Source organism: Trachypithecus francoisi, unplaced genomic scaffold (assembly GCF_009764315.1).
Source record: "Trachypithecus francoisi isolate TF-2019V2 unplaced genomic scaffold, Tfra_2.0 Lachesis_group7, whole genome shotgun sequence".
NCBI classification, from domain to species: domain Eukaryota; kingdom Metazoa; phylum Chordata; class Mammalia; order Primates; family Cercopithecidae; genus Trachypithecus; species Trachypithecus francoisi.
In genome coordinates this window covers 37,498,566-37,517,718 of record NW_022681472.1, presented here as the reverse complement: position 1 = coordinate 37,517,718, position 19,153 = coordinate 37,498,566, and the positions used below count along the sequence as shown (strand labels likewise).

The 19,153-nt window shown below is 33.3% G+C and overlaps 1 protein-coding gene across 3 annotated transcripts in view; it reads left to right on the top strand.

Annotated features, from left to right (window-relative positions):
- The window catches only part of SNX16 (sorting nexin 16), a 45,938-nt gene that overhangs the window by 10,657 nt on the left and 16,128 nt on the right, over positions 1–19,153 (top strand). For 2 of the 3 annotated variants that reach the window (XM_033202620.1, XM_033202619.1), the window contains 3 exons: positions 2,211–2,297; positions 7,778–7,926; positions 16,608–16,677. In XM_033202620.1, coding sequence (XP_033058511.1) covers positions 2,211–2,297; positions 7,778–7,926; positions 16,608–16,677 — 306 coding nt within the window. The remainder of the gene's footprint in view (positions 1–2,210; positions 2,298–7,777; positions 7,927–16,607; positions 16,678–19,153) is intronic. The other variant, XM_033202621.1, reaches the window with a different exon arrangement.

The window sequence follows — 19,153 nt, the reverse complement described above, 5'->3', positions numbered from 1 at the left end:
TGTCAAATGGGAGTTCTGTTTTAAGTTCTTTGAGAAATCTCCAAACTGCTTTCCACAGTGGCTGAATTAAGTTACAATTCCACCAGCAGTGTATAAGTGTCTTCTTTTCTCCATAACATCAGTATCTGTTGTGATAATGACTGATAGCCATTCTGACTTCTGTGAAATAGTATCTCACTGTGGTTTTGATTTACATTTTTCTGATGAGTAGTATTGTTGAACATTTTTTAATGTTTCTTGGCTGTTTGTATGTCTTTTAAGAAGTGTCTGTTCATGTCTTTTGCCTACTTTTAATGAGGTTATTTGTTGAATTGTTTAAGTTATTTTTATTTTTATTGTTTTTTTTTTTTTTTTTTTTTTGACGGAATCTCACTCTGTCACTCACTTGAGTGCAGTAGTGTGATCTTGGCTCACTGCAACCTCTGCCTCCTAGGTTCAAGCAATTCTCCCGTCTCAGCCTCCCAAGTAGCTGGGATTACAGGCACCCACCACATCTGGCTAATTTTTGTATTTTTATTAGAGGCGGAGTTTCACCATACCATGTTGGCCAGTCTCGTCTCAAACCCCTGACCTCAAGTGACCCACCTGCCTTGGCCTCCCAAAGAGCTGAGATTACGGGCGTGAGCCACTGTGCCCAGCTTTGAATTGTTTATGTTCCTTGTGGCTTCTGGATATTAGACCTTTCTCAGATACATAGTTTACAAATATTTTCTCCCATTCTGTAGGTTATCTCTTTACTCCATTGATAGTTTTTTTGCTATGTAGAAACTCTTTATTTTAATTAGATCAATTTTTGTTTTTGTTGCAATTGCTTTTGAGAACTTAGTCATAAATTCTTTCCCAAGCCCAGTGTCCAGAATGGTGTTTCCTAGGTTTTCTTCTGGGATTCTTACAGTTTGTGACCTTACCTTTAAATCTTTAATCCATACTGAGTTAGTTTTTATATATAGTGAAAGATAGAGCTCTGCTTTCATTTTTCTGCGTAGAGCTAGCCAGTTATCCAAGTCCTATTTATTGAACAGGGGATCCTTTCCCTGTTCCTTACTTTTGTCAACTTTGTCAGAGATCCGATGGCTGTAGGTGTGCAGTTTTATTCCTGGGTTCTCTATTCTCTTCCATTGGTTTATATGTCTGTATTTGTACCAGTACCATGCTGTTTTGGTTATTGTAGCCTTATAGTACAATTTGAAATCAGGTAATGTGATGCCACTGGCTTTGTTCTTTTCACTTAGGATTGCTTTGGCTGTTTCAGCTCTTTTTTGGTGCCGTTTGGATTTTAGAGTAGTTTTTTTTCTAATTCTGTGGAGAATGATGTTGGTAGTTTGATAGGAATACTGTTGAATCTGTAGACTGCTGTGGGCAGTGTGGCTATTTTAACAATATTGATTCTTCCAATTCATGAGCATGGGATGTTCTTCTGTTTCTTTGTGTTGTCTGTGATTTCTTTCAGCAATGTTTTGTAGTTCTCCTTGTAGAGATCTTTCCCCTTCATGATTAGATGTATTCCTAGGTGTTTGTGTGTGTATGTGTGGCTACTGCAAATGGGACTGCATTCTTGGTTTGGCTCTCAGCTTGAATATTATGGGTATATGGAAATGCTGTTCATTTTTAAACATTGATTTTATAGCCTGAAACTTTACTGAAGTCCTTTATCAGTTCCGGGAGACTTTTGGCAGAGTCTTTAGGATTTTCTAGGCATAGAATCACATAGTTTGACCTCTTTTTTTCCTATTTGGATGCCTTTTATTTGTATCTTTTGCCTGATTGCTGTGGCTAGGACTTCCATATTTTATTCTTGACAATAAAAACATTACACTTATTTGAAAACTTTGCTTGAAGTTACTAAGTTTAAACATTGTGTAGAAAAAAAGTGGCTATTTTTCATAGCTTCTTCAGGTGTAATTCCTTTATCAATTTTAGAATATGTTGACATAAATCATGTTTTGGAAGCTGATGAGTATTGTTATTGTGCACAGAAAAAGCATTTTGTCTCAAATCTGTTATATTTATATACCTAAGGAAAAAATCTGGCTTTTGGTGCTTGCATTGATTATTTGTACTTTTGATGATTTAAATGATTTTTGATATTTTTTACGTAATAATTGTTATAGACTGGGTTATCAAGTAAAAGTTTTTAAAATATTTGGCTTGAATTTTTAAATATCTTTACTTCTATATTTCTCTCTGTCTCTTTTTCTTCCTATGCATAGGTGTACAAAATACTAGTAAAGAAAACCCCAGAAGAAAGCTGGGTAGTTTTCAGAAGATACACTGACTTCTCTAGGCTTAATGACAAAGTAAGTACTATAATAAATCCAAACTAACATTTCAGTTTTGAATTCTTTTCTATTTCCTATACTTCTGTTATATTTTTTCTTCTTTATTAATTGGGTCAATCAAATCCTTTCTAGTTCATAAGAAAATTAAATTTTTAAATAAAAAATGTAAAAAATAAAAATTTTCTGTAAAAAATTTTTAGTATAAAAATATGAAACTTTAAAATTGCCAACAGAAATATAAATATCTTGTGAGTTTGAAAAAGATGTGTATAAGACCTTTTGAATTATTATAAAATTATATATGTCTATAAGATAATGAACAAAAACATATTTAACACATTATATTAGTTTCTTATTACTGCATAATAAATTACCATAAACTTTGTTGCTTAAAATAATACCTGTTTATTATTTATTTTTTTGGGTGGGTTCAGCTATGTTTATTGCTTAGCATCAAGCACGGTCAAAATCAAGCTGTTAGCTGTGCTGGGCACTTATATGGAGGCTCTGGGGAAGAATTACCTTCCAAGCTTATTCAGGTTGTTGGCAGAATTTAGTTTTTTGAAGTTGGAGGGCCAAAGTTTCTGTTTCCTGGCTGATTGTCAGCCAAAAATCATTCGTAGTTTATCATAGAGAGTGCCCTCCAGTCCTTGCACATAGCCCCTCCATCTTCAAAGCCAGCAACAGTGAGCCAAGTTCTTCCTGTGCTTGGAAGCTCTCCAGCTTTTTTCTCTGCCACCAACTAGAGAAAACAGTCTAAAGGAGTCATGCGGTAAGATAAAGCTCACCCAGGTAATCTTCCTATCTTAAAGTCAATTGATTAGTAACCTTAATTACAGCTGCAAAATCTCTTTTTCTATGTAACATAATAAAATCACACAAGTAATACCAGAGGCAAAGGTCATGGAACATCTAGAATTCTGTCTACTGTGCATACGAAACGGAATAAGAAACCTCAGTGTATTAAGAACCCTTAAAACTAAATTAGGAAAGTGAACCCCAGAGTAAAACATGCAATGAACAGTATGAGCAGGATAATTCACAGAAGAAATATAAATGACCAATAAACCTAGAAAACACTTAATATCACAGATACTCCAAGAAAAGGAAATTAAGACACTGTTTTTCACCTGTCAAGCTGACCGATATTTAAATGGTAATACCCAGTGTTAGAAGTATGAATCTTCCTAGAGGACACCCAAAAGTTTTGCATAATTTAACATTATAATCACATTTCTGGGATTTATCCTATATAAGTAGTCATAAACATGGGAAATATTTAGCTTTAAGGACACTTACCTCATTGTTTTGTATATTGTTTCGTTTATCTATGTTTTACTTTGTTTTTAGTAGTTAAAAGTTGGAAGCAACCTAAATATCTCAAAGTGAAGAATTAAGTAAATTATTATTAGAATATAATAGCAAAAGAAGAGCTGCCTTGTCCCCAGAGCTAGAGAAAATTTAGATGGGGCAATAGGCAGAGAGTGTGATATTTTGGAAGCCAAGTGAAAAATCATTTATCTAAAAGGAGCAAGCCATTTATTATGCTTTTGAGAGGCCAAGTAAGATGATCTTAGAACATGCAGAAATTACTCTCCAATTTTGACAGGTGTTTAATAAGAAAGTTTTACTGGTCCTGTTCTCTCCCATTTGCCACTTTTCCTTTCCTCCTTCTTTGGACTCCTTGAAACTTTAAAGTTAGTATATTTTTATAGTGTTTGGTGATGGGAAACCTATGTAACTTTGTAGTTATTTAGCTGCCAAATTTTTCTGCCACTCTAAAAACCTCAGTTTAAATGAAAAGGTAAAATATAGAATTCTAAAGTATTTTATCCATTTTAAGTTTTGGTTAAGATGCTTTCTTGTAAAATGCCAAAATAAAGTGTTATTTCTAATGCATACCTACAATTATATATGTATTTTATTTACTGTTCCTGAGCTTCATGTATTATACTAATGAATTTAAAATTTTTAATTCTGTACTTCTGTTAATTTTTTGAAATGACTAAATAAATAGAAAGATAAAAGCAATTCATGAAGTTACCTGATAGTTAAGTGGAATACTTAGCTTTTAATGAAATTATTACAATTTTTATCATGCAGACTGATTTCAAACAGTTTCATTGTAGACCTATTTAACCCTATATGACATTATTTTTCTTTTCAGACTCCACTGTTTTTAGTGTTTACTTCCTATTATCTCTTTAGTTTTCATCTTTATTGCTGAAATACTTTCTTAGGCAAGCTGAAATTTAGATAAATCTTTTTGAAAAAAGATGATAGGAGTTTAATTTAAATTTAGCAAATATCTCCTTGATCCTCCAAGATGGGCATTTAAAAGTAACAAGTGTTTATATTGGTGTTATAGGTATCAGAAAGAGCTCTAACCGTCACTTGCTTTTATTTGCAATATTTTTTAAAAGTATGTCAAACACCAAGAGGCACACAGTTTAAATTGTAGTTATTATTGATATAATTGTAAAAAATAAAAGCTTAGGATCTTTCATTTTATAAAATCAATCATGAAGTATTTATGAAATGAGTAGATTGAGTTCAGCATTGTGCTAGGAATTTGGAGTTACTCTTATGTAGAAACTATATAGATGTGACTAACTTTAAGGAATTTACATTTCGCAGTTATATAGTTGTGAAGTAAAAATAGCTAATTGGTGATACAAACATTATTAAACATAACTAAAATAACACTGCTTAGAAAAAGAACGTTTATATAGAACATTAATATTTTCTTTTTGTTTTATTTTTATTTCCTGGGTTATGGTCTGACTTCAGCTTCTCTGGGAGTGATAAAAGCCTCTGCTGAGGAAGTGAGAGGACAAAGTCATGAGCAAATTCTGAAATGCACAGGGCTTATCAGAGTTGGGGCAACCAGGCAGTGTTTTAGGGTGGGCTGGGAGATGTATTGATTGTAGAAATATGGCCATAAGAAGTCAGTTTTTCTCTAAATTCTATTTAAAATTTAAGCTCAATATTTCTACTTCCAGGTTACAGCAGTAGGACAAAGCTAAACATTTCTGTGAGGTAAAATTACTGTTCTCAGTTGCTTCCAGGCAGCAGAGCTTAGGGAGGAGAGAGCAGGACCTTACCAACTCATTGTCAAGACATTCCAGGTTCATATAAAAAGTCCATGGCAGAATCAACCAGGCATTCAGTCCTCACATTAAAAGCAAGTTCAGTGATATTCTTCCACATGTCTGTCTCTCGAGTCATGCTGCTCTCTCTTAAACTGATCTGCCCACCATATGAGCTTCGTAAGTGGCATCCTGAGATTGCCTTTCACTGTCTTTGTGGTGATTTTTTTTCATTTCTCTCCCCTGTTGGATCTTATTTTCTGTATCCCTTATCTTCCTCTTCTTGAATTACCCAATTGTGGGACAACTCCTTTTCTGCGGACAATTTTTTAAGGGGGGAAAAGATCTAACCATTTAAATTATAAAGCTTAAAATTAATAAAAAGACTATTTTCATTTCCCTCGTGACTTTTGTCATTTTATTTTCTTTCCAGATACATTAAATAACAAAGCTCCAAGGCCATAAATATCTAGTTACATCTTGAAATCAAATTAAAGTTTTTAGTTATCTAAGTTACTCTGTAGTTTTTGCCCTATTTATTTTATCTTCACATGTATATAGAAATATAGACAGAATGTTATAATTTTTCCATTTTTCCACTATTTTATCCAGTGCATTTTTCCTTTGTAGTTATGATATTCATTTTATATTTAAGTATAGAAATGCAAATGTACACGGATTCATTTCAGTCATTCATTTATTGAACATATATTGTTGACTGCTTGTTATGTCGCAGTCACTATGCTAGACATAAAAGATGCAACTATGACAAAGGCATGCATAATAATTGTAGTGTAGTAAAAGGGTTCTCAATCTTAATTACACTTTGGATTCCCCTGAAAGCTTTTTAAAATTACAATGCCCAGGCCTCATTTCAACTAATTAAATCCTAATCTATCAGAGATGGGAAACAATCATTAATATCTTTTAAAACTCCTTGGGTGATTCTGATGTGCAGCCAAAGTTTAGAATCACTGGTCTAGTAAGAGAGCCTAAATTAAATATGCTGTTTACATTGTGAATGATGTCATTCAAGAAATAAATTTATGATTTGACAATGTGTATCAAATTGTCTTTTCTAAAAGTGGCCACAGCAGTATCTTCAGTCCCATATGCTCTTCCTGAATCTTGCCACGGCCCATCAAGAGGTGGAATACATTTCCCCTCCCCTTGAACCTGGATGGGCTTGCGACTACTCAACCCAGTAGAGGTCAGTGGAAATAATGCTGTGTGACTTTTAAGCCTGGATTACAAGAAGTACACAGTTTCATTCTGGCTTGCTTTCTTGGAATGCTCCCTTTTGAAGCCAGCCTCCATGCTGCAAGAAAAGTCCAAGACACCTGGAGAGGCCAGTGTTAGGCTTATGGCTGACAACCTTGGCAAAGTTCTCAGCCAGCAGCCAGCATCATCCACTATAGATGTAAGTGAGTGAACTTCAGACAATTCCAGCACCCAGCCTTCAAGTCTTTCAGCTGAGGCCTGAATTCATTGTATAATAGAGATATATTGTTCTCACTGTACCTCATATGAATTATTGGCCTAAAAAATCTGTGAGCTTAATATTAATAAGTGGTTATCTTATATCACTGAGATTTCGGGTAATTTGTTACACAGTTGTGGTAACTTGAGCAGAATGTAGAAGGGAAGACTTAACCTAGTTTACAGGGTTGGGGAAGTCTTCCCTAAGAAAGTAAGATTTAAGTCAAATGTATAAAATAGGTCATAACCAAAATATAAAAGTTAAAACTAAACTTTTAGGAAAGAAACATAGAAGAAAATCTTTACAACCTTGGAGTAAGCAAAAAATTTTTTATGATTAAAAAAAAAGCATAAACCATAAAAGAAACAATGGATGAATTAAATAACATTAAAATTTTAAAAAATCTGCTCTGTTAAGAGTTAAATTGAAAAGTCAGGGCAAGTTGGGAGAAAATATTTGTAATACATATATCTGACAGAGGACTTGTATCTGAAATATATAAAGAACTCTTCTAACTTAATAAAAAGGCAACCTAATTTTTTAAAAGGTAAGGTGCTACAAAATTTAATACATAATTCACCATTGAAGATATTCAAATGCAAATAAGCAGATGAGAAGATATTCAACAACATTTGTCAGCAAAGAAATGCAAATTACAACCAGAATGAAATGGTTCTACACCCCCAATAAAATGGTTAACATTCATAAGATGGACAATGCCAAGTTCTGGCAAGGATGTGGAAAGACTGGAACTCTTCTGTGTACACAACTGGTAGAAAACAAGAAATAAGGCATAAAAAGCTTAACTGAATTTAATTCTTTTATTTTAAACTTATTTCATGAATAATTCATGTAGTCAACAGGATAGATTTTGTAGAATTGATAGTGCTTGAGTTAAATGTTGTATTTGCTCTTTATTTCTTTTTCAGTTAAAAGAGATGTTTCCCGGTTTTCGACTAGCACTTCCTCCAAAACGCTGGTTTAAAGACAATTACAATGCCGACTTTTTAGAAGATAGACAATTAGGATTACAAGCGTTTCTTCAAAATTTAGTAGCTCACAAGGACATTGCTAACTGGTATGTAACGAATTGAAATAAGAAATTATAAAAGCATCCCAATAACTGGTGTAAATTAAAGAATAAATCTATGATTATAGTTATTTAAGCACAAAAATACAGAGTTGGAGTATAATTGTCTTCTTTAACAAAGTACTACAAGGGATTTTCTTGCTTTCTTTCAATAAGGACTTTATTTGACATTTCATTTTTATCAAAGCTTATTTTAAACAGTCAGTAAAGTGAAAAATCCAGTGTACCATGTACTAAAACCACCCAAAGGTAAGCTTTTAGTATTTTGTATTTTAGCAATGACTTAAACAAAACCACTTACATGTTAGTAAAATTTTGCTTAATACGATAATATATAATTGTAAGGGTAATATTCTTTATATTTCTCCAAAGTAGTGCAAAAATATTAAAATTGTGAAGTTGGCTTAATTTACATAGAAGGTAGAGTGAAAATACCAAACAGCATTAAAAAAGGAAAAGAACAGAGCTATATGGGTTTTTTGCTTCAGAGTACATTTACAAGAAAATTGCTTGGTGGTTTAGTATTAGCTGAGTATCTAATTTTGGAACTCATGTTATCAGATAAATTAAAACTATTTCAAAAAAAAATTAGAGAGCATTTACAATGCAGCAATAGCTTATAGATAACTTGGGCCCGTAACTGTCTTGAGAAGTTTTTTACATGAGGATGGAAAACAAATTAAGAAAACCATTCTATCTGATTTTTTCTATCTCTTTTTCTCACCCTTTGCATGTATCAAGTTTTTTCCTGCATGACACACACGCGATATATATATATACACACACACACATACACACACACAAACACACATATGTATATACAGATATGTGTATATATATACATCTTGCTTGTCAATGTGTGCCACATAAGCCTGATGGCTTCTCAAGGTCTCTGCCCATCCTCCCTTATTTTTCTCTTAATGAAGGAACTGCAAGCCAAACCCATTCTTTCTACTCCAGATTGATATATGCAGTTGCCTCCTTGACATCTCCTTCAGATATCTGAAAATTACCTCAAACATAAAACACATTTGAAAGTTTAGTCTGCAGACATTTTTTCCTCCAATTTGCACAAGCAGCATCATCTACCCAGAACCTGTGAGTCATCTTTAACACATCCCTCACTACCCTTAACATTTCCCTTGCAAGTACCACTCAAGTCTGTCTACTTTTCTCCATCCTTGCCATCACTACCCTAGTCCAAGCAGGTATCCCTCACCTTAATTACTATAGATGCTTTCTCACTGGTTTTCCTCCTCCACTGTTATTACTATAGCCCAGTAAAGCCACAGTGATCTTTGTGCTTCAGTTTGACTTAAAGTATTCTTTCTGGTCCCTGCCTACCTGCCTTCTTTCCAACCTTGGGTTTTGTTATTCCTACCCACCTCCCATTCTCTGTATATTTACCATATTGGTCTTCTTTTAATTCTTTTAATTTTCCAAAATCAGCTTGCTCCTTGTCTCTCAGAGCCTTCAAATATGCTATTTCCTGAAAAGGCAGCATTTCACACTTCTACCCCACCCAACCCTGACCTCTTACCTTACCCATCCTTCAGTTTTCAACACAAACTTCACTTCCTTAGGTAACTGGCCTCCTGACTGACCACTCACCACCACTACCACCACCAAACACTAGGTCAGTTCTTTATCACAGAGTCTGTACCTTCCCTTCTCAACTGGCTCTGATGCTTTAAGACACCATTCATCACCCATAGGTAATGAATTAACTTATTTCCTGTATTCTAAGATGATACTAGCTATGTACCGGTCTCAATAGAATTGAGACAATAATCACTTAAATCATTATCAGTAGGAGTCAGTTCTCTCTTGGAATCTCAGTTGAGAAAGGCTAATTGGTACTTCACTTTCAATGCACTTCAGCTTATAATTTTTTCTGTCAATATTTGTCTTTCTGCCACCAGATTATAAGATGTATAACAACAGGTCGTGTGGCTGTTTTATTTACCATCCAATCTCTAATGTTTAGCACAGTGCTAACATAGTTGGTTCTCAATAAGTACTTCTTGAATGAATGATAGAACTATTGATATTCACTGATATACTGTGTATTAGAAAAAAAAATTGAAGCCAGTGTGACAGAGTTAGCAATTATGTGGTCTAGGTGGTGAGAACATAGTGCTCCCCACTTTTCTATACATAATATATATATTTTTTTACATCTCAAAAGAAAAAAGAGAAAAGATTAGTGTTAATTCAGACACACAAAGCAGGAATAAAAACCAGTAAACACCAAAATTATAGAGAAAGCCTTGGAAGAAAATATATTTGATAGCATACCATAAAAGAGGATTTTTACTACCACCAAGAAATCGACATATCCTCTCCCCTTTTCTCTTTCCCCTTGTTCAGTAAACCTTTATGTCTCTGTATTTAAGATGTGGTGAATTAAAATCAAATGTATTCTATAAATGAATTCTCTGTTTTTAAAATACTGATAATAGATCTTAGTTGCTAAAGTAGAGATTAGTAGCGCCATTTGAGATCCTGTCATTTCTAAAGCTGCATAGCTCAAAACAGTGGTAATGGTCTTGCTCAATTCATAAAATAGGCGTTTTAGGGAAAGAAAGGTTTCTTGGCCAAATAAGTTGGGGAAGGGTTTCATTTGATATTCCTAGAGGATTAAAGGTTCTAAAAAATCTTGCATGAAAGAATCTAATATGCCTTGCATTTGTTTGCCTACCTGCCTTTGTCATATATCATCAGATATTTAGGGAATGCAGGAAGATAACTTCAATTCAATTAAGAACAGGGTACTTGTGCCTTGGTACCCACTATCTTTTTTATAGGTGATAGGTAGCATTTTTTATTTCACAATGTAAGAGACTTCTTAATAACATATTGCTTAAAATGTGAGTTGGGGAAGAGGAGGAAGGGTGTTACTGATACAGAGCAAATCTTATGCATTTGCCCTGTATCATAGGGTATAAAAGAGGGGATATACTCACTGGTTTTAACAATCACTTAGAGAAAATAGGCTCCTGTTTGAACAAAATAATGACATTTGGGAATTGCTACTTGGTATGATACAGTTTATAAAAGTAACAAGAACTCAAAGAAGTGGGGAGACCAGTGCTGTTTGCAATGATCAAGCAATACTGTGAGTGGGATTTTGAGAGCCTGGAATGCTTAAGATTATGGGTAGGAAGATGGATATGAGTCAGAAACAAATAATTAGAAAGTGTATAGAAAGTCTGAGGTTGCCAAATATTTATGAATTGATGGTTGATCCATTAAAAAACTAGCACAGTACTTTCCTACATTTTTTGAGATTTTATCTTTTCATCCCTCAGTACTGTTCCTTCTATAAAATACATACCTAATTCTAAATGTATCACATACTAAATTATTGCAGTGATTCTGTCATCAGTATTACTGTTGTACTGCACAGCCAAGGTTTTAACTATCTCTGCAATCTAAATTCAAATAGTAGTTGGAGCATAAGGTAGTTCATCAGACAAAAGCTCCAACTACTATTTGTATCCAACAATGTAGGAGAAGAGTGAAAGAAGATTCTCTCATTTTTTACAATTGAAAAGGAAGGGGGGAAATCCCTCCTAAGGGAGAAAAGGAAAAAAGACAAAGTCTCAACATTTCTTTATGAAAACATAAAACTGCATGTAAGAATCACTACATAAAAACATCAGTTAGTTGCACATTACCTGCTGGGATGCCTGTTAGCATTCTGGTACAGTTGGAATGGCAACATAGAAAAAACTCAGTATCTTTAGCTGGCCAAATAATTATTTGATATTGTTTATACATTAATATTAATTGTTTATTAATTGTTCTTTCACTTTTTATATCCTTATCACCTTACAACAAGGTTAATTTTTAACCTTCCTCTTGGCTAAGCACTTACCATTACACAATGAGCAACTCTTAATGTTACATATTCTCCAACTCTTAACAAAGCAGAAATGGAAGAAAATACGAACTGAATGAATATTAAGGACTGTTGATTTGAATATTTTAAAAGAATGTTTCCACATTTATTTAGAAAGTTCAAAGTAAGGATGCAGGTAAAAATATTAATATTTATGTAATAAACAGATTTAGAGATTTTATCTGTTCAATAAATATTTATTTAGAGCTTACTATTTAAAAGATGTTTTGACTATATAAAATTGAGTTAGATACTCATCCTATTAAAAGAAACTGAATAGAAAGAAGACATACCCCTAGAAATCATAATGGATAGAGAATTAGACCTCTTAAAGGTGTAAAAGAGAACTTTTGACTAGGAAAAGTAGAAAAGGCTTCGCAGGCGGTGATAGTTGAACTGCACTTTAAAGAATTAGTGATAATTGGACCAGCAAGGAAAGATGAAGAAGGACTTTGCAAATGATAGGAAATATCGTAATCAAAATTCAGAAGCAAGAAGGTACAGGTCTTGTACCAGTAACAACACACAAGTCAGTTTATCAAGCTGAATATAGCCTTACATTGCACAGTCTTAGTTAAAATATAGCTATTTGTTTTACACCATCTTGAACTACTTTTAAATTATTACATCATTAATCAGCACAGCAAATATTTTCCGATTCTCCATTTTTAGAAGTACTTCACATATATCTTATTTGCCATTTTTTTCTTTTTAATTTTTCAAAATTCAAAGTTAAACTTATGTATTTGTCTTCACATTCTCATTTATCTGTAAGGGGTTCAGTACCAAAATACAGTATTTTTATTTCTACATTTAAAAAAAAAAAGTTCAGAATCGATCTGGATTAATAGCGGTTCATGACTTTAAAGAAAAGAAAATAGTATCCAAACATTAATATGACAGAACAATTGAAAGAAATGAGAATATCCTTTTTAAAAACTGCTTGGGAGATATGATAGCCATCTTTACGTGTTTGAAAGATTTGAAAGATTGTTTTTGGAAGGAGGGATTGATCATGTATATTTAAGAGTAGTGCTTCTCCAACTGTAGTGTGACTGTGAATCACCTGGGATTTGTTACAAATGCTGACCCTGATTCAGCAAGCTTAAACTGAAGATTTTGCATTTCTAACAGGTTTCTAGCTGATGATGAGACTGATTGGTCTAATAACCTCATTTTGAATAGCAAGGCTAACATATAAAATAGGAATAATGGCAAGAAGTTAGAGGAAGGCACTATCAGCTCAGATTTTAAAAAGTTACCATCATTTCAAGCTATCCAATATAAAAATGTTCTGCCTTTTGAAAAAGTAGATTTCTCTTTATCTTAACTATTTGAAGAGAGTAAATAACTATCAGTGGTATCAAAGAGGGAATTATTAAATGGAATGTTTGATTAGATGACAAGTTAGGTTTCTTCTACTTAAAATTCAATAATTCTCTACTTGAACAAGAATACTTAAAGATAACTTTTGTACATTTGCAACCTGAACTATCTTTTCACAGGAAATGTAATCATTAATGTCTCTAAGTTGTTTTTATATTTTTTAATTAAAAAAAAATTTAAGATATTCAGAGAAGTTAATCTTAGTATCTATATAAAATGAAAGAAGAATTCAATTATCTATACAGTAGTTCATATAATGCTATCTCATGAGAATCCACACATTACCAAGGTTGGTTGGATGGTTTTTGTTACAAAATGTTAGTTTGATAGAAATTAAATTACAGATAGTTATAAAATTTGCAATAAAGTCAAATATGTTGTTCTTAAGAGCATAATTTGAAAATACAGTAAAACTCTTAAAAAAAAAACTTCAAGAGACTCAAAGAAAGAGGTGAATTTGCAGTACAGATTTGCTCTGATAATTAAAACAATGCTGAGGGATACCATAGGTGGTTTCCTTATCTACCTTTAGTAAATTTAAGTCAACACCTGATCCCAATTTTAAAATAGTTTTCCCAAACACAGTAAAAATGTATTCCAGGTAATAAAAGGAAGAATGGCACACGTAGACAGTCAATAAATATTCACTGGATCTAAGTAAAGTTATGTAGTCAGTGATTCTCAAGCAAGGGTGAGGGTTTCCTTTCCTAGGGGGAAAAATGTATCAGAATTTCTAAGAAGAAAGGAATTGTTTTCTCAAATACTACCATCTTCCAGAGATTCTTGTGTGTCCTCTCCTTAGATAGAAAATAGAATTTGAGGCCGGGCGCGGTGGCTCAAGCCTGTAATCCCAGCACTTTGGGAGGCCGAGATGGGCGGATCACGAGGTCAGGAGATCGAGACCATCCTGGCTAACATGGTGAAACCCCGTTTCTACTAAAAAATACAAAAAAACTAGCCGGGCGAGGTGGCAGGCGCCTGTAGTCCCAGCTACTCGGGAGGCTGAGGCAGGAGAATGGCATAAACCCGGGAGGCAGAGCTTGCAGTGAGCTGAGATCCAGCCACTGCACTCCAGCCCGGGCGACAGAGTGAGACTCCGTCTCAAAAAAAAAAAAAAAAGAACATAGAATTTGAGGGTATTGACTACTTCCTTTTCTGACTGAGTCTTGCTGAAGCAGAGGAAATATAATGAACCACTGAAAAGGTTTTATGTAAATTAAAGTTGTAAAGCCAGTTTCAAATTGTATTCTGCTACTGATTACAGAAAGTAAAGCATAGACTATAACTTTGGAACTATATGGATAAAAACTTAGAGAATCCATTGGATTTCGTTTAAGTAGAACTCTAGTGAGCCATAGATTGTAAAGATTTTTAGGGAAGGTGAATGAAACAGAATAACCACTCCAAAAACATTTCTCCAGCTGGATACATTGTCAACGTTCACTGTTGATCTTGGCTAAATTTCTACTGTAAACCAAAGATATAAAAAGGGATATATGTGTACTCCTTTACCCACTTTTTCTTTCCTAGCAGCAGCAGTCCAATAGAGTAATTTGTAAACATAAAAATGGCATTAAAATATGAGGAAATTTGGATATAAAACTGTAAGAAAATAATGTCTCACATTTGTCATATACTGAAGTATTAAACAGGACCCTTCCGTAAGTTTCTTAGCAGTTTGCTTTCAGTCTTAAGTGCTATTTCCTCAGGGTTTCATACAAATTTGACCTCTCAATCCCAGATCAATTGATTTCCTAGGAGTCATTTGTATGTAATAGCAGGTGCCCCAGTATAAATAATGGGTGGATAGAAGTATAATATCTACATCAGAAGACCTTGTTCTACTCTGTGCTATCAGACCAACTGCAGTGTTCTACTAGAGGCCACGACTAGAGAAGGATGCAGATAAATCGAATATTTTCAGAGAGAAGTGTCCAGCAAGGAGAATCCAAATAAACCAAAGCATAAGACAAAAGAATTTAAAGGTAGAAAAGGACACATATTCACACTCAGGGAACAGATTGAAGGTACAGCTCTACCACCTGCACCTTTTGACAAGAGGCAAGTAATTTCACCTCTCTGAAATTTGGTATCATTTGTGAAATGGAGATCCAATACTTATCGAATCTTACATGATTGTTGTGGAAATTAAATGCAGTTGAATATGTGAGCATATTAAATACAATAGCATATGTAAAATTCCATTTATCTCTTCATGGACACCTCCTGACATCATCAAACTGTCTGGCCTAATCTGATCCCAAAAGCCTCATTCCCTTTTCAGAATAAGTTGACATCCCCTGTATAGTATCTCAAGAAATCCTGGCTGGGCACAGTGGCTTGCGTCTGTAACCCCAGCACTTTGGGAAGCTGAGGCGAGCGGATCAACCGAGGTCAGGAGTTGGAGACCAGCCTGGCCAATATGGAGAAACCCTGTCTCTACTAAAAATACAAAAATTAGCTGGGGGTGGTGATGGGAGCCTGTAATACCAACTACTTGGAAGGCTAACACAGGAGAATCGCTTGAACCCAGGAGGCAGAGGTTGCAGTGAGCCGAGATCACATCACTGCCCTCCAGACTTCAGCCTGGGCAACAGTGCGAGACTTGGTCTTAAAAAAAAAAAAAAAAAAAAACTTTGTGAAAGGAAATTTGTAAATATTTTATTTTGCAAATCTAAAATAAGGATCCACATTTATATTTTGATGTGTACATAGAATTGTCTCTCAGTCCAAAATTCCTTTTTAGAAAGGCAGGGAGGCATTTTTACTATAAGGAAGTTTGGTTGTCTACCTCCTTAACCTGTTTCTCTGATAATATAAAGTATAAGCATAACAATATCATTATTTTTTAATAATAATTTTAAAATTTGTGGTCATTTAGAGATAGGATGGTTAGAATTTTTTCTCTCGAACTATCTGGGGAAAATATTTAAGGAAATTAATATAATAAACATGATTGCAAGGTCAATCTTTAACTTGTTTGAGAATAAATGCTTTTCAATCACTGTAGAAGCATCTACTGAAACAAAAACAAGTGAGGTATAAATTAGAAATTGCATTTATTCATAAAAGGATAATGACTGCTAGACTAGTAGAGGCTATTCACTATGTTGGTCTCTTGAACCATTATTGTGAAGTATGTTTTATGTCCTATAGTTTGTATGTAACAATAAATTTGTGATATTTATGTTCTAAGATCTTAGAAAACACCTTCAGATCTTTGCATCTTCTATAGTTTTATATTTATATTTAGTTACTTGTATGAAAGCACATAACCAACTTGTTTAAAACACTGTATTGCTTCAAAGTAACTTTTACTTTTTGCTGTCTTTTGAAAACTTATTTGTGCTTCAGATAATTTTTTTTTTCCTTTGAAAAGCCTTGCAGTGAGAGAATTTCTTTGTTTGGATGATCCACCAGGTCCATTTGATAGCCTAGAAGAAAGCAGGGTAAGTGCTGTATTATATAGCACATGAAAAGAGGAACAAATAATACAGTATAATAACTACATTGTTTCTTGAATGGAATAGCAAACAGCAAAATGTTATAATTTCAGGCTATGGTCGTTTTGCACAGAAAGCTTTCAATGTTTGAGTCAAAGGTTTCTTTCACTGAAATGCATAGACTTAGTTCAAGGAAAAAGTAAAAATTCATATATGTCATATAGTCAATAAAGCTCTAAAATTAAATCCCACATTATTTATTTTTACTGTTTCAAAATAAAATGATTTGGGGAACCTTTTTATATTTAATAATACTATGTGCAAACTGAATTTTCTTCCATTTGAGTGTCAAAATAAGGAACCTACAGCTAAAATCAAATTTAAAACTTCAGGGGTAGGAGTGATTGTCTTGTTAGTGGTTTAACTCATGCCTGATGCTTCTCAAATTACATTAATTGACGTGTTAAAGTGTCCTATTTCTTGAAGCAATAGCCTAGATTCACAAAACAGATTTGGTAATAGTAGATTACCTAGGATTTTGTGCAAGTTTTTTCCCCAAATGTTTAATGGTATTTAAATGGAACAGATTTAATTAGTAAGTTTGTGATGTTTTTCATTCAAGCTGAGCCAGTTCTTTGTGTTAGATTGAATGCTATGGCCTTTTTTAAAACAGCTTTATTGGAATAAGATTTTCATCCATAATATTCACTAATTTGTTGTTTGCTATTCTACTGAAAAGGTACAATTTTATACTTTTTAGTAAATTTATAGAGCAGTTAACACCATCATCACTGTAACCCAATTTTAGAATATTTTCATCACCTCAAAAAGAATTCCTGTAAGCCATTTTGCAATCAGTCTGCAGTTCCAGCCCAAGGCAACCACTGATCTGCTTTCATTCTCTACATTTGCCCTTTCTGGATATTTCATATAAATAAAATCATACAATGTGTGTTTGTGTATATGTATTAGTTTACCATATACATAACTTTTATATATATAGTCTGCCTAATATATAGTATTATAATGTTTTACACCTGATTTATTTCACTTAGCATGCTTTTTAGGGTATTCCATGTTATCCTCTATGTTATCCTCTATAACTACTTCATTACTGAATGATTTTTCATTGTTTGCAGATACCAGATTTTGTTTATGCAGTCACCCGTTGAGGGATACTTGGATTGTTTCCAGTTTTGTGATATTATGAGTAATGCTATGAACAATTTCATATAATGTTCTGTATGAACATATGTTTTTATTTCTCATGGACTGAGAAATTCTGCTTCCCTGAGAGTAGAAGTGTTTGATCGTGTAACAAGTTTAACTTTTTAAGGAAACCAATAAAGTTTTTGAAAGTTGCTGTATTACATTCTCACTTGTACTGTACGAGAGTTCCAGTTTCTCTATGTCCTCACAAACATTTGATATTATCTCTCTTTTGGATTATAGCCATTCTCTTGGATAGGTATTGATATTTCATTATAGCTTTAATTTTCATGTTTCTAATGATTTTTTGATATTGATCATCATGTCACATGCTTTTTAGCCATTCATGTTTTCTTCAATGAAATGTTTGTTCACATCTTGCCCATATTTTTAAAACTTGAACTATTTATCTTATTCAGTTATAAAATCTTTACTTTAGATATTAATCCTTTATCAGAGATACAATTTGTAGATATTTTCTTCCAGTCTGTAGGTGTCTTTTCATCCTCTTAATGGCATTCTTTGAAGTGCAAAAGTTTTTAATTTTAATGAAGTTTATCACTTTTTAAAATGGCTTATACTTTTACTATTGTATTATAAAAACTCTTTGCCTAACCCAACGTTACAAATATTTTCTCATTCTTTTTAATTTTATATTTTAGCTCTTACAGTTAGGTTTATGGTCTGTTTGGGGTTAATTTTTTTATAAGGTGTTAAGTAAGGGACTTAAGTTCCTATATGTATCTTAATTTTTTTTTAGTTCCTTTTGTTTAATTTTGTTGACACTTCTGTCGGAAATCAGATGACCATGAAAAGAAGGGTTTGTTTCTAGAGTCTTAATTCTATCTATTGATCTGTTTTCCTGTCCCTGTGCCAGTATGATACTGTCTTGTTTACTGCAACTGTATTATCATTACTGTTTGCATAGCATATCTTTTCCCATTCTTTTACTTTCAGTCTGTTTGTATCTTTCAACCCGAGATCCATCCCTTCTACATAGCGTGTAATTGGGTCTTGATCTTTTATTCTTTCTGACATCTGTCTTTTACATCTGCCATTTTGCAATTTGTTTTCTGTTTCTCTGTCTCCATCCTGTTCCTCCTTTTATCTTGTGTAAAATAATTTTTAGTATGCCATTTTGATTATTCTATAGAATTTTTTACTTTTTCTTATTTTTCAGTGACTGCTCAAGGTATTATATTTCAGTGAAATATAAACTTGGCTCCAATATATCTCCATTTCCTCCCTCTTTCTTTGTGTTGCTATTGTCATC